The 15,451-nt window shown below is 42.4% G+C and overlaps 1 protein-coding gene across 4 annotated transcripts in view; it reads right to left on the bottom strand.

Moving 5' to 3' along the window:
* The window catches only part of AFF2 (ALF transcription elongation factor 2), a 477,143-nt gene that overhangs the window by 372,571 nt on the left and 89,121 nt on the right, over positions 1–15,451 (bottom strand). For 2 of the 4 annotated variants that reach the window (XM_067548099.1, XM_067548100.1), the window contains exon 1: positions 6,443–6,518. The exons of the other annotated variants lie outside the window; for them this stretch is intronic. In XM_067548099.1, coding sequence (XP_067404200.1) covers positions 6,443–6,489 — 47 coding nt within the window. In that variant the 5' untranslated portion in view covers positions 6,490–6,518. Of the gene's footprint in view, positions 1–6,442; positions 6,519–15,451 lie in introns of those variants that run through there. 4 annotated transcript variants of the gene reach the window in all.

Raw genomic sequence — 15,451 nt, 5'->3', positions numbered from 1 at the left:
ATAATTTAAACAACTGTTTTGATTACTAAGCACCAATGAGAACATTCTTTGAACAATAAAAGGTTTAAAGCACCTTTCCCTTCAGGTCACTGCTGTGAAACTACAACTATTTTACAAGAAGTCTGGTTATGCTAACTGGAGTTGCCATGGGATTCACTCCCTCCCACATTTAACGTGCAGAGGTTTTTAACTTTTTAAAAACTAAAGATGCTTCAAATGGAAACTTGTTCTCAAAGAGCTTTCACTGGCTTGTCGTTATAAACTTTTACCTTTTAAACTACAATTGAGAGAAGAGCATTTTTTTAAAACATTGTCAATTTAAATTTCAGCATTGATTTCCAGGGGCCTTTTCACATGCTTAGAGTCAGGCATGTGCTTAAGCATCTGGCTGAATCACGGCCTCGGACAATTTTTCTGTATTCCATGAGGTCTAGCTTTTGGCCATGATAGGGTCTAATCCCGTGCCCATTGAGGTCAATAGGAGCATCTCCAGTAACTTCAGTGGATGTGGATCAAGCCCATATTGAGACAAACATAGGTGGGTCTGAGTATTGATTAAAACACTTTTAATAAGGATGTAAGGGCCCAACCCTAGAAACCCTCTACACCTAGAGCTGCTAGCTACTTTAACTGAAGGGCGACATACAGAGGTTTCATAGGATTGTATCTAACTGGACATTTATTGCATGCTCCATGGCAAGGGCTCAAAGGCCGACCCAGTCTCTAGAACTCTCGCAACATGTGTTCTAAATCAAATTTACTTCAGAAGCCGTTCATCTTCAAATGTTAACATTTGCATTGGTTCCAACGGCCGGTCATGTGTGCAGCCATGAAAAACAAGGTGATAAAACTGAAGCAAAAAGACTAAGGCTCCACATTAAAAAATGGCATCAGTTTTCTCCAGCAAGCACCACACAGAAAAAAAAAAAAACGGTTCTCTGGACTCAGTCTCCTGACTGATTAAGGGTTCAATTCAATACTCAAGCACATGCTTAATTTTAAGCACACAAGTAATCCCATTGATTTAGTGGGGTGACTAATGTGCTTAAAAATTAAGTCCATTTGTAAGTACCTTCTTCAATCAGGGCCCAATTGCAATTGTTTTGCCTTGGAGTCAAATTTGTGTCCCATTTAAGTCCATAGGAGTTTTGCTATTGATTGAAATAAAACAGGATTTGGTCCCTTAAGTGCAAGAGCTACACTCATTATGCCACCCTTAAAACTGAAGAGTAGGATAGCAGTGCTGAGAAGTGAAGAGAAGACCAAGGATGTCAGTTCACATTTAACAGATCATTTTGTATATTTATTTAAATAGATACTTTACAAAATGTCACATTTTCCAATCAAATCATTTATTTAAATTCCAGGTTGAAGTGACATACTTTGTCTCACACACAGCAGAGGCAGTCACCATTTGATTGATCCCATTAGGAGGACTTGCATTATAAAAGTCATTTTTGTTTAAAAAAAAAATCCCAACCCTAACAATATAATTTGCATCCCCATGCAAGGTGTACAAATGCTTTGGAGTGGCTGAATCCTTTCTGAAGTGGTTGTTCTCCATTTAGGATTTGTATATTTTAAGAAGTCATTACATTCTTGAATGAATCATTAGCAAAACAATTCCGATGTTGCTAAACTAATTTCTTAAATGAGATCATAATTTTGCCTCATCTGCAAGTTTAAGGTTTACAAAGGGCCAAATTCTTAAGCCAGGGTAGAATTTAGTAAAATCAGGATATATGTAAGTGCAGGATTTGGCCCAAAGCATATTCTTGGTCTCACAAAAGCTTCTTGTTTTGACAGCTTCCAATCCCCATCACCACCTACCAACAGCCCCACAATTCATCCACATTATTTGAACCATTTTCAAATAATTACTGTGGGATGTCTGTAACAGAAATCCAGAAAAATGCAATTCAACTTTAATATTTCTAACAGGAAACCAGAAAAATCAAAGCCTGTACCTTTCCATTCAACTTTTTTTTTCCTGTTTAGACTTTCACAAAAATCATCCCAATTCATAAAAGATCCATCTACTCCATTTCACACATTCTCTTAAGAAACTGCTTCAACATTCAGAAGATTTTTCATTTAAAAAGCTATTAAAGTTGTGTACAGAAGAGTAACTGAGACGATCTTCTGCAGTAGCACAGGGCAATAAATAAAAGCCCCAAAAGTCACAGGCTGAGACTGAAACAGTTCACCTTTGTCTGGAGAGCGGGATCACCCCCTCCAGGTTAAGGAAATATGTTGAACGTGCAAGCTGCTGGGGCATGCAGTATGTTTTTGCATTCATACAGCAGAGAAACCTGGCCCACAGATGGCCTGTTCTCAGCTTTGTAAGCCACAAACAGACCTTTGAACTTTCTATTTATATAAAACAGTTTAGTGAGTTTAAGCGTCTTCCTGTATAACTGGCAGTTTGCTGGTTTTGCTGTAATTAGGCTACTCGTGATACATAAAATAAAAACAAGAGGTTTATCTCTCTGCAGCATTAAGTCTCCCCTTATCAGAACTACACAGTTTGTGTTACACTGTTACCTGCTCATTTTATTTCCCTTTGCAAGATTTTATTTTATATACCTGAATGTGCATTTTTTCTTCTTATAGAATGTTTTCTCCTCTTCTATTGTTACTTTTTAAAGACTGGAGGACTTAAAAATATTAGTAGCAATGACAATAAGGAAAACATAATCAATGTATCTCTATTATCTGTGGTGTTCAAGGGCTGGCTCTATATCCTGGGGGTAACTGGGTTGGCTGGTTTGGGTTTTTTTGTTTTTGTTTGCTAGCTGTTGATTAATGGCATCACCTTCTTCAGTAAGTAGTTTCAAATGTAGCCACATGGTCCCAGGACACTTCAAGATTTCATTTACTTGGTTACCACAGACAAGAGTAGAAAATGATTTAAAAGACAAAATTTGATTTTTAACAGCAAGTGGTCTCCTTGGTGCACACACAACCAGTCAAGCTTTTCATTATCTCTCTCCCTCTTCTCTTCTCCTCTTATAGAATGATGCATATTAAATGCAAACCCAGGTGAATATCGCTTATTCATTCAGGAATCTTAATGGACTTGAGCTTTGGCCAGAGTTTAAATCCATTAAAGGTGGGTTTTTGTTTTCTTCTTCTTTGGTTTCTGAAATCTAGTGAGATATCCTCTGGGGCACTTTTGACCTTCCACTACACTTTTCATTAACTTTGAACCACTATTTTTGTTTTTAAATAGAAATAACCACAACAACCCAACAACTAAATTCTTTATTAAATTCCACAAAAATGCCTCATTCCTGGGCGACTCTGAGGATTCTAATAATAGGAGACAAAGTCTGATTCTGCAGTTTTTATCCAGGTAAATCTGCCACTGATGGGCTGAGTGCCACAAGTGAATTTAAGAACGTGTCCCCTGGCAGCACACTTTACAGCTTTGACAGTTCTTGATAGAGTAGCTGAAGAGAAGTCACTACAAAGAGATACCTCCCATGGAGGGAAAATAAAAATGCAAATGGCATTTTCTGGGCTCCTTCAAAATATTCTGGGAGTCATTTGCTGATGCAGTGGTGATTAGCGGTGAGACTCACACCCTTTACACCTCGATGAGTGCTGCTGCCTACATATGAAGATTGACAGTAGTTTGAATGGTCATATTTCACAAGTTAATGCTAATGCTCTGCCGTTATTTGTACTCTCACTTTGTTTATAAGGCAAATAGGGATCCAGTCCTCCATTCCTTGCACTCCTAAAACTTTCATTGATCTTAGCTGGAGTTTGGGCCACAAGGAAGGCAAAATTAGATCCAAAACGTGTGTGTGTGTGTGCACGTAAATGTATTAGGAAATGCAAATCTATAAACAAAAGGGAATGAGAAGCACCTCAGCATGTGTAGAAGTATACATGCAATTTATTTTATATACTTATATCATTATATATGTAGTGTACTGCATATATGTACATAACCTTTTAGATATTTATGGATACACACACACACAATATAATTTGTGCACATGTGAGAGACTTGTATGTATGTATTTTAATGGGCCAAATCCAGCTCTTCTTATTCACACAATGGAACTAATTGCCTGAGTAAGACAAGCAGTAATATATAAAATTATGTACCTATATAAAATACATATACGTACATACACACACACGCTCATGCACATATATAGAGTGTTGCATAGATGTATACATGTGTGTGTGCACACAGCCACAAATTGATTACGGGCTAAATCCAGTTTACGTTACTGCAGCAAGTAAATCCAGAGTGGAGACACACACACACACGTTACTTAATATACATGTACATAAGTTAGACACATGTGGGCCAAATCCAGCCTGCCACACTCTTATAAAAGGTATCCAACCAAGTGCATATACATATCTATACACAGAAGATGCAGAGTGTAATATAAAGAGATTGTGTAGATACGTAATGCTGAGAAACAAACAGTCAAAGTAGAACATGGCTTAGGGTCCATTGAGCTAAGAACATCAGATTTCCTTTAAAACAATAATTTTCACTATAAGAAATCAAGTGAACGACAGCCATAGTAAAAGAGGAAATATATTAATATTTTATGCAAAGACTGAGGCACAAGAGTTTCCTTCCTTGTCAGGAACATCACTAAATGTACATAAGACCATATTCAGATAAAAATAAGTTATTAAACAAAACATTAAAACTAAATATCTGTAATGTACTTAGTATTTGAACTACACCCACATATTCAGTTGTAACAGCTTCTATTAAATTAATGATGTTACCCACACTATAAATTAGGCAAATTGTATGCAAATACTATTTGAGTAGTAATACAGTGGTTATCAGTTGTCTACAAAATAAATTAGTGTAGCAGAGTAAAGATAGTGTGCAGAGCATAATATTTAATTGAGCACTAATTTTATTATGATTATTACTTTTAAATAACAACAGCATGGTTATTAAACGATGTAACGCATAATGCGATGGTTTATGCAGAGCTGGTAAAACACAGCACAAGATCCAAAATGCCTGCTAACAGATTAATATCGATACAGTGTAATTTATGGTCCCAAGGATTTTATCTAAATTGCTGTAAAATAAAATGCGACAGGTATTTGAGTTCTGATTATCTTAGATTTTCAACTAGAGCAGCTACCGTATGTTTGGCAAAATGATGGCTATTAGCTAAGGATATGCTCTTTTTCCACAGGCAGTGCTTAAAATATCAACAAAGTAAAGTGAACCCTTGTGCAGAATATGCAGTGTGCATATACATACCCATGTCTATGTGGCATTTAGAGATGAGGGCTGCAAATATGGTATTTTAGTCTCTTTCCTTGTTGGCAAACTGTATGCTAGCCTAATCATCCAGTAACCAATTTTGAATTCTATCAGACATGGTTAAGACAAATCAACTCATTTGTTCCGAGTGAAGAGCAAAATAAAAAACAGTAACTATGCCCTAACAAATTAAACTCACATTCTTATTAACAAACCACGTGAAGCAACACAATTTAAATACGAGGCAAAGAGCAACTTTTCTGCTACCGGCCACCCACGGGAAAATTGCTCATCATTCACTCCTTTGCAACAAGTTTACAATATTTTAGACAGATGCACCAGCCTTGGCAAGGTGAGTGCCCACTGGCCAGGCAATAAAACCTAAACTCCCCCCTCCCCCTGCATTTTGTTTTGAAGTCAGACCTATTCTCAAATCCCACCTGGGACTGAGTCTTTCCTCTTCCAAAACCAACTTCAAGAATAATGCTTTACCTCGAATAGGACAACAGCAAAAAAAAAACCAAACAAACTGTGCAATACACAAACTACGGTGGCATTTCTCCCAACGAGGGGAAGATTGCCATTGACAGCAGTACACGCTACATTAGATAAGCCACGATCTTGGGGGGGGGGGGGGAATATTGCATCTTTACATCTCTGTTTAAGAAAACACACACGAGGCTCCAAGCCGCCCCCCCCCCCCCCCCGCCCGCATCTCTCCAACTTAAGCCATCGATCCAAGGAAATACTAGGTGTCCCTGCCAGTTGAAGGCATGCAAGACGGTTCGGGAACAAAACCCAGCAGGGGGATGGGGAGGAAGGCATGGCTCTTCTCCCTCACATCAGTGCATTGCCCCCCCCCCCCCACACACACACATTGGAACTGCACCCGTGCAACTTGGACCAGCCACAAGCACCACATTAAATCCAGTCGGCAAGCGAAGGAAAAGTCCAACGTGCACCGCGGCCAGGCATCCTCCCGGGAGCCAGGCACAACCCGTGGGTGTCTGAACAAGTGAGCAAAGCTCGGGGGGGGGAGGGGGGAGCGGTGCTGTCCCCGTCCCCCACAAAGGCTAAAGAGACAGCGGGGCGGGGGGTGGGGGAGGGAGGGGGAAAGGGGGGGGGGGAAGGAGAGAGAGAGGCGCATATGGGTATGAAGAGAAAATCCAAACCTACCACTGCTGCTCTAAGTCCCAGTCCCTGAAAAAGTCGAATAGATCCATAACGAGCGGAGGGGCAGAGGCGGCACGGGTCCCCCCCTCTCCTGCCCGCCCCAGCCTGCTGAGAAGTGGCCGGCCAGCGCAGTCAGGCAGTCATTGCAGGAGGTGACTGGTCCTCCCCCACCCCCCCCCCCCCCCCGCCCCACCCTCCCCCCTACTGCCCCGGCTCGCGCTAAGCCAGGCTGCAGGCGTCTCGCGCACTGGGAGAACGCCGCTCGCGCCGCCGCCGCCAGCCGCCAGCCGCAGCCGCTCAGCTCCGGCCGCCGCCAGCAGCCTGGCTGGCTGGGCTGGGAGAGGCAGGCACGGCACCGGCAGCAGCAGCGGCAGCAGCAGCAAGCGAGCGAGCAGCGGCGGCGGCAGCAGCAGACACACCACAAGGGGAGGAGCCTGGGTAGCCAGAAGCCACGACATGGAGCCAGCACATGAGCCTCTCTGGGATCTGGCAGAGGCTGACACTCCTGGCAGGCTGCGGGCTCCTCCTCTGCTTCCAGCCGCGGGTGGAAGGGGGAGGCCGGTGGCTGAGGACAGGGGGCTCTTTCTGCAGCCTTTGGGGTCTGCAAGGCTCTGGTTGACATCCCCCCCCTCCCCTTCCCCTTCCTAGCCTCCCCCACTCTGCTCCCGGGGTGCGGATGGCAGCGGGGAGGCAGGCTGTGCAGGGAAGCAAAGAGAGCATGCACAGGGCTCACTCCAGCACCCTCAGCCCTGGCCTGGGGCATTCCCTGGGCACAGCCTAATGAACTCGCTCCTTTCGGAGTGTCCCTTCCTGGCAGGCCTTTGATGGAAGAGAAATATAGGGGGCCATCATGGACGCTGTCACAACGGGCGCCCCCGAGTCAACAAGACTGGCTACAACGGTGTGAGAAGGAGAATAACGAGATGAGGCGTACACAGGTGTTAGCTAGGCGAGCCGGGACCAACTCTGAGCCCCAGACGGCCAGGGCAGAAAGTTGACCTATTGTCCCATCCTGGGGACTTCGTTCCAACCGCCAGACACCCAAGTACGAGCTCTGGTTCTGACGGGAGCCTCTCCTGCGCTCTCAGTGTTTGAAGAACAATAGATGGATCGATTATAAAAGTCAGGAGGGACCGCTATGATAATCTAGCCCAGCAGTTCCCAAACGGTGGGTCCGTGACCTCACACGAGTGGGGTCGCTTCATCAGCAGATGGGGTCCCGGCCATCCCGAGCGTGACCTCGCACGCACCGTAGGCACGAGGTCACATCGCACGGAGGATGCTATTTTGCCCTACAAAACGGCGCCCTCCATGCAGCATGACGTTGCACACACCACATGTGTGAGGTCATGCAGTCCAGAGGACGCCATTTGGTAAAGCAAAATGGCATCCTCCTTGCGGCGTGACCTTGCACATACAGTGCGTGTGAGGTCACACTGCAGGGGGACGCCATTTTTAAATGGCAACTTCCATGCTGTCTGAGATAGTGGGAAACAGAACATCTGAAAATAGGGTCATGCAGGGAAAATGTTTGGTAACCTGTGGCCTAGTCTGACCTCCTGTATACCACAGGCCATAGGACTTCCCTGAATTAATTCCTGTTTGAACTCGAGCCTATCTGAGAAAAACTCAGAATCTTGACCCAAAAAATAGGAAGTGACATGCTAGATTGGAGCTTCACCTACTGGTGAAAAGACCCAAAAGGGAGGCTCTCTGTCCCCGACAGACTTTCTTGCAGGCTCCTTCCTAGCATCCAACTGAACAGGAGTAAAGAGACCTACCCAGCTGCAGGCATCCCCAGAACCACCGTCCCACTGCTCACGTGACTTGCATCTGTTGCGTGTTTCCTTTTCTCCATCTTTCTCCCCCAGGGCTACTTTGCATGTGGGATTTTTTTTCAGCATGAGCGTATGCATGTATCTGTGGAGGCAAGGCCAAAGAAGCGTGCATTTGGGCCCTGGCGCTCAGCAGGACCACTCATATGCTCAGAGTTATTCATGTGCTAATGGGATTTGCTGAGGGATAGCTTGGATTGAATAGTGAGGAAGTTTGAGATGACTCTCAGTTCCTGTGGGGGCGAATTCCATAGCGCTCGGCCAGCTTTTGAGGATATTCAGACTCCTGCTCTTCAGGCTTGCAGAAGACAATTCCATCATAACAAAGAAGCAGAGCTGTCAATGGTGGTCAAGGTCCTGAAGTCTGAGATCGGCCCGAGCCTTTTACTGCCTGAGGGCCGGGAGAGGAAAGAAACCAAGACCCTGAGCTTGACCCCAGAGAATAGAGCTTAGCCTGAAGGTCAACAAATGAAGACACTGGCAGACCAACAGATCTGGATTTCCCTCATGGCTACTGCTGCTACCTGGGCATCCAGAAACAGTGGGAGATACAGTGAAAGCACTAAATAATGAAAGACAGGTAGAGTCCATCAGCCAAAGGAGCTGACATCATCTATGCCACTTGTACAAGTTATCTTCACCATAGTGTCAATATCACTGACATCAATATCACTGAGACCGAAGAAATTTGTCCTCATGCAAATGCACCAATCACTGGCTATGCTGCAGTGTCCAGGTGCAATGATACAAAGTCTTAAAACGGCCCATTACATTTCATTTGTGGAACTCAGATGTTTTACAGATCATCTTTTTTCCCATTGGTGAAACTGAGCAGTTGAATAACTTGTCCAAGGGTTATACAGCAGGTCGATGACAGAGGGGGTTGTATAATCCAGTCTGTCTCACAGTCCTGTATCCACCTTTCTGACCCACCGCCTTGGACTATACAATACCAATGTTATAACCATTGGTTGATACACAGATCCTGCAAAAAGGTTCTGGGACTGAAAGACTCCAAATCTTACTTACAGTTCTCTAAAAATTGTACATTTTCTTCAGCATTATCCTGCCGGTCCTTCAAAAGTTGGTACTTGATCAGAAATGGTGCAGCCTACTTTAAATTACAGTTACAGTCAGTAAAACCCAAGGCACTGTGTTCCTTCACCACTATGAGCAGGCATTTTCTTCTCATGTGGTTGACTGCTCCCTCCTTGCAAATAGGCACTGACACAGCCTCATCCGCTCCAAGCTTTCAAAAATCATGAGTCGGGCCTCGAAAAATCGTGATCGATTGGCTCAAAAATCATGAGGGGTTTTTTTAGATGATAAATTTGGGGTTCATTTTATTGTCTTCTGGTTTTTTAGGGTGCACTCAGGTCACCCAGCTCATTTTGAAGTTTTCAAGACAACCATAAAAGCCAGAAACTTACTTAAAAAAGAAAGAAAGAGAAAGAAAACTGTGATCCTCACCTAATCACAAGACTCTGGGAGCTGTTGCTACTTCCTTGTCACTCTCCTGAAGGTCAATGCTAAAGACAACCTGTCTCTTCTTAGAATTTTGCCTCTTGGAACTACAGAAATTGCCAACTCCATCACCTGTGCTAGGAGACCAGTCCATGAACCATGCTTTATGTTGCCAGGGCTCCAACCATTCCCCTTTTATATAGACTCAGACTTTAAGGCCAGAAGGGACCATTATGATCATCTAGTCTGAACTCCTGCACAACGCAGGCCACAGAACACTGTCCCCCCCTCCCCCCCCGTAATAGACCCCGAACCTATGACTGAGTTATCGAAGTCCTCAAATCATGGTTTAAAGATTTCAAGGTATGCAGAGTCCCCAGCAAGTGACCCATGGCCCATGCTGCAGAGGAAGGCGAAAACCCCCCAGGGCCTCTGCCAATCTGCCCTGGGGGAAAATTCCCTCCTGACCCCAATTATGAGACACCATGTGGTGTGCCTGATGTTCTCTGGTGTGTAGTTCCACCTGCCACTACCAGGGGCGCACATGATTGATTTAGTGCTGCTTCAACCCCTGGAGCACATAGTGTACCTAGTTGCTGCTGAAGAACTTCTGGCCCACAGCACGCACATAGGTTGAGGACAGTAAGGCCAGGGTACCAAGGAAAAAACACAGGCTTCTGGGGGCGCTAGTTAAGGTCTGAATCAAAGAGTAAAAGCATAGGGCTGTCTGAAGGTGCTGGACTTCCTGAAGCGCACAGATTGCAGGCATCAGAGAAGCACAAAACAGATGGTCAGAGTATAACTGGTATGTTATGGTATGCTCCTCTACATGTCTAGTACCATGCTAAGTGTGTGTACCATGCGCTGCAGGTACTCCAAGCATCAGATTCCCTCGAGCTCTCTCTAGGTTCCTATACAAACCTTGGCACACTTCAAAGAACCAAGGCTCCTCTACACTACAGACACCGCAGCGCTGCCGCTGTGCCATTGTAGTACCGTAGCATAGACACTTGATACAGCAACAGAAGAGGTTTGTCCATATCGGTAGTTAATCCACCCCTTTGAGAGACAGTTCCTAGGTCGAAGGAAGAATTCTTCCATTGACCTACTGGTGTCTATACCAGGGTTGAGGCCGGCTTAACGACGTCTGTCAGGATTGTGAATTTTTCACACCCCTGAGCAACTGTAGCTAAGTTTCAAGTGTAGACCAGGACTCAGACTAGCAGGAATAAAGAGAATCATAAGGGGATATGGAGTCTTTCTCCTCCATGTCACCAATTCAAATGCAGCCAGAGGGTTGGATTCTCATCTGTGCCAGCCCCGAGGTAGATGCGGTCAGAGATACAGGTAGATGGGGTCAGAGAGTTCATTGCAGCCCCCTGGCTCTGTGCCATCCAGCCGGTTATAAATTAGCGTTATCGACTCAGTGACCCTACATCAGAGGAGGACTGGACATTGTGAAGCTCTGCTCCCTCCTTCTGCAGCTTTAGTGTACATTATCAAGTGCCTGATGAACCTGTGCCAGATAGAGACACAAAAATGCCACTTAGGGCAGTGGGGAAGTCCTTTCCAATATACAGCCTAGACTGGACTACGGTGCAATCACACAACAGCACTATTTACTGGCAGTGATGTTAGCAGTGTGGCTGCACTTAGACTGTGACACTGTTTGACCCTGAATGATTGAGACATTGAGTTTCATTATGATATTGTGTCACTGTAGGGGAAAAAAAAAAAAAAAGTAAAGATAACAGCTCACTCTCTTGTATATACCCACATCACTCTGTACATCAGCTAGGCAACAGTCCTTAAAGGCTATTAGGAGATTGTAAGCTTTCAGTAATAGCCAAGAATGGAGACAGTGTATCCAAATAGCAGCCAAATCACTTTTCATAAATAGCTAATTGAAGAAAAAAATAAGGCTGAGAACTGATGCAAATCAAATGGAAAACCCAGGTAGTTGGAGGATAAAAGAAAGGATGTTAGTTGGCATTCCATTGTACAAGGGAACAAACACTAAATATAGTTTTAACTGTAAGGACAAACCATTTCACTTTCCAATATAGATGGATATTGCATTATGATGAGATGCACCACTTGGATGATCACAACTTGACCTTTCTCTTTCTACTATGCTGTCAAGATTGTTTTGCGGTTTTTAAATTGGTTGGTTAACTTCTTGTATGTTTTAAAGCACAAAATTTTATTTCATGCCTGAATCCGATTGCAAACATTAGCCCAAAGCAAGCAACTAAGCACTAAGCCATCTGTTCTCACCCATTCCTTTGACCAAACCAATCACTTAGAGCCTTATCGTGGTTCAGAGTCTTCCCAGGTTGATGAATACTGTATCATTTATGCAGCAGCCCCTGTAGTAGCTTTTTATTGATTGCATGCCCATATGTTACTTATGAGTGAAACCAAACCCCACACAGTATAAAAAACAAAAAATATCATGACAGGTATGAAACACACACACACATCCAGGAAATAGAAATGTAAAGACAAGGAAAAAAGACTTCTCCCATCAAGGTTCCCACTTCCAACCATAAGTTATGTTCAAAAGACAGATGCACTTTAGTGAGACTATGGCTATATATAAAGTTGCTGAAATGTTGCCTTGCCTTCAGATTTCTGTGATGATATTCACTAATGCATTTTGCAGAAACTTAAAATCCAATAGATCTTTTTTAAAAGGAAACAGCAAGAATAATATGTGGCATGTTTAAAAAAAATCACCATTTTTATGTCTGCTATTTCACCTTCATGTTACTTCCCCTGCTCTAGTATTATTATATTCATACTTTTAGTTTCAACTGGGTGATTTCCCTATGCCAGAAATAAATACCCTTTCCCATCTTCTATTAATGCATCATATTTCTAGGATTCACATTAGTGCATTATCAGAGAGGCAGAGCAATGTCATATTTGCTAACAAACATCATACAAGGGCATATTCTGTAGCCATTCTGGGTTAACTAACAGGAAGCAACATGACAAGCAATGTCTCTTGTAAACGTGTATAATACACATACAGATGTCCAATACTGAAGGAAAGGAATCTGATAAGAAGTACAAAGACAGAGTTAGGTAGTACCAGTAAGGTATGAAATTCAAAATAGTTAAGGTGTAAATTGCAAGGGGTTTCCCAGGATTCCAATATGTTTCAGCAAGGGGCTTTCCTCCGGAGGGAAAAAAATAAATATTCTGTAAATTTGTTACAGGCTAGATAAAATTATTGTCCAGTGTCATACAAAGTATCTGCCCAAAGGTCCATTCTTTGGCAAACATACTGTATTACATGAGTATTTTTAAAAAGTCTTTTCTGGACTAATTCAGGAGGAGACAAAAAGCAGTTTTGAGATAAGATATTCAGAGCCAACTACAGAAGGTGGGAGAGAAGCTGCATCACCCAAAGTCCATCTAAATGCTAGAAAACCAGGTGAAGCAGCAGGCACATTCCCTGTATAAAAATAGTTTCAGAGTTAGTTCATTCAAGCTGGTCATTCAAATGGCTTGGAAGTCTTTCTATTGAAAACAATATCAAACCTTTACAGTGATTTCGTGTCATTCAAAAGATAAATACCTGGCATATTTATTTCATAAAGTGGGACCCAGTATCCCAGACAAATAGCTAGAATGAGCATTATCCAGGCTTTTTCCTGGCAACAAGCATCAATGACCACGTCTTGCTTTTCTGGGAAAGTTGCCAGGTGTGCTTTGAAAGGAATGAAATGCTGATGGCAATGTCTAGAGGGTTCAATTCCATGCACTAACCTGAGGTCTGTTAAAAGAATCAAGGCCTTCACCCTAGATGAAGGTGGGGCGGGAAGGAAAATAGCAAAAACCAATGGAGAGTTGAAAAATGGAGATGGCTTGTAAACTCTTTGGAACAAGGACCGTCTCTTACTATGTGTCTGTGCAGTGCTCAGCACAAAGGACCCCACAGAGTAAAATTAGCAAAAGTAACTACGTGACACAGGCTCCTAATTGCATTTTCAAAAGAGTGATTTGGGGTAAAATTCTGGCCCCATTGACGTCACTGGGGCCAAGATTTCACCTGAGAACTGAATTGTCACTGAAAGTCAATGGGAATTAGGCTCTTAAGGGGCTAAATAACCTTTAAAAATGGGATGTAAGCATTTTTGAAAATATTACCCTGACTTTCGACTGGGGCTTCTAGCTGCTACTATTCTGCAAATAATAAAGAAGAAGAATTGGTCATCTGAGTGTGAAAGTGCTGATGAAATTACAAAAACATAACTACTGTCTGCTTGCTTGCCTCCATTGAACACAATGATAAAGGAAATGTATATCTCCAAGGATGGTCTGTTGTCCTATGTCACTACGCCCAGGACTTACAATATTTTGGATGGTTTCTATACTTGGTAAAATTAAATAGCAATAGTGCTGATGGTGTGGGAGGAATTGGGGCATTTTCTATCCATGCTCAAGTAGAAAATTATTTGTAAAGAATGGGTGATTTGGATTAATTTTAGTGTTTGAGAGAGCCTGAGAATAATAGCTCTGACTAAAATCAAGTAGTGTGGGAAAACTCCATAGAAACTTATCCCCCCAGTCCTGTAATATCCTGCTATTATATTACTATGCATTTTCTAAACAGGAACTGAACACTGTGCCAAGTGATGTTATACCATTTTATGTCATCAACAAACGTCCACTGAAAACTAGGCTGCGACTAAACAAAATTCTATGAACAATTGTCCATAATTCTGAAATCAGACCTAATATTGACCCCATAATAATTAATATTGACTGAGGGGCTACTCTGACTTACATGTTGAGCTAATATTTAAATGAATTTCATTTGTAAAAATGCTCTTTAGGATGCATGCAACCATGTCAGAGAGCTAGTTATATAAAAAAGCCAGTAACAATCATTCTTGTGATAATGTTAATGTGCATTTTTCTGTTACATACAGCAGATTTTTAACTGTGCCATCCCAAAGAAAGCATTGCTGTTGACAAAGGGAGAATATCACTTTGAGTGAAATAGCCACGGTTGGCAAGGAGTTTAAAAGCAGAAGAGTATTTATGCAAATATAGTGAGACTATTATAGCTGATCTCCAGTTTATAGAGGACTCATGTCAAAGAGGAAACAAAAAAAATGTATCTGGACTTGGACTGTGCTAAAATAATCAAATGATGAAAGAAAACCATAAAATCAACTACACTGAAAGCTAATTTAACATCTAAACCTTTTACTATTAGAAATAGAAATATTGCTTTAGACAAAAGGTGGCCAGAACCAAACCATTGCTTATTACATAAACAAATACAAAACAGAATTAAGAAGCTGCTTGACAAAAGAGTAGATCTAACTAATCATGATTAATGCTGTTGATAGCTCAATGTTTTGATTTTTGAAAACAAGAATTAACTATTGAGGCTTCTCCACACGTCTTTTGAATGAAGTCTAAACTGTACACTTATGAATACCAGGCTAGGTCTTTTTTATTTTAAAACAAATCTTAAGATCATTTCACCACTAAGCATCAAGCTACAAAAGGAAAAAAGTCACCATGTCAGTGGCTAATCTTGTAAATTAGTTTTAGGCACCTGTTAAACACTAAGAAAAAGGAGACCAGTCAACAGCAAAATAGCCAACTACAGCCTAAGGATACTGAAAATATAGAACAATATCTATCATTCCAGTAGCAACCTTAAGACTGGATGACAGATCAGTTGTAA

The sequence above is a fragment of the Emydura macquarii genome, unplaced genomic scaffold (genome assembly GCF_026122565.2).
Source record: "Emydura macquarii macquarii isolate MOO-44397 ecotype Brisbane River unplaced genomic scaffold, CSIRO-AGI_Emac_v2 contig_1253, whole genome shotgun sequence".
Lineage (NCBI taxonomy): Eukaryota > Metazoa > Chordata > Testudines > Chelidae > Emydura > Emydura macquarii.
The sequence above is the reverse complement of the archived record's forward strand: the minus strand, read 5'-3'. Positions and strand labels throughout refer to the sequence as shown.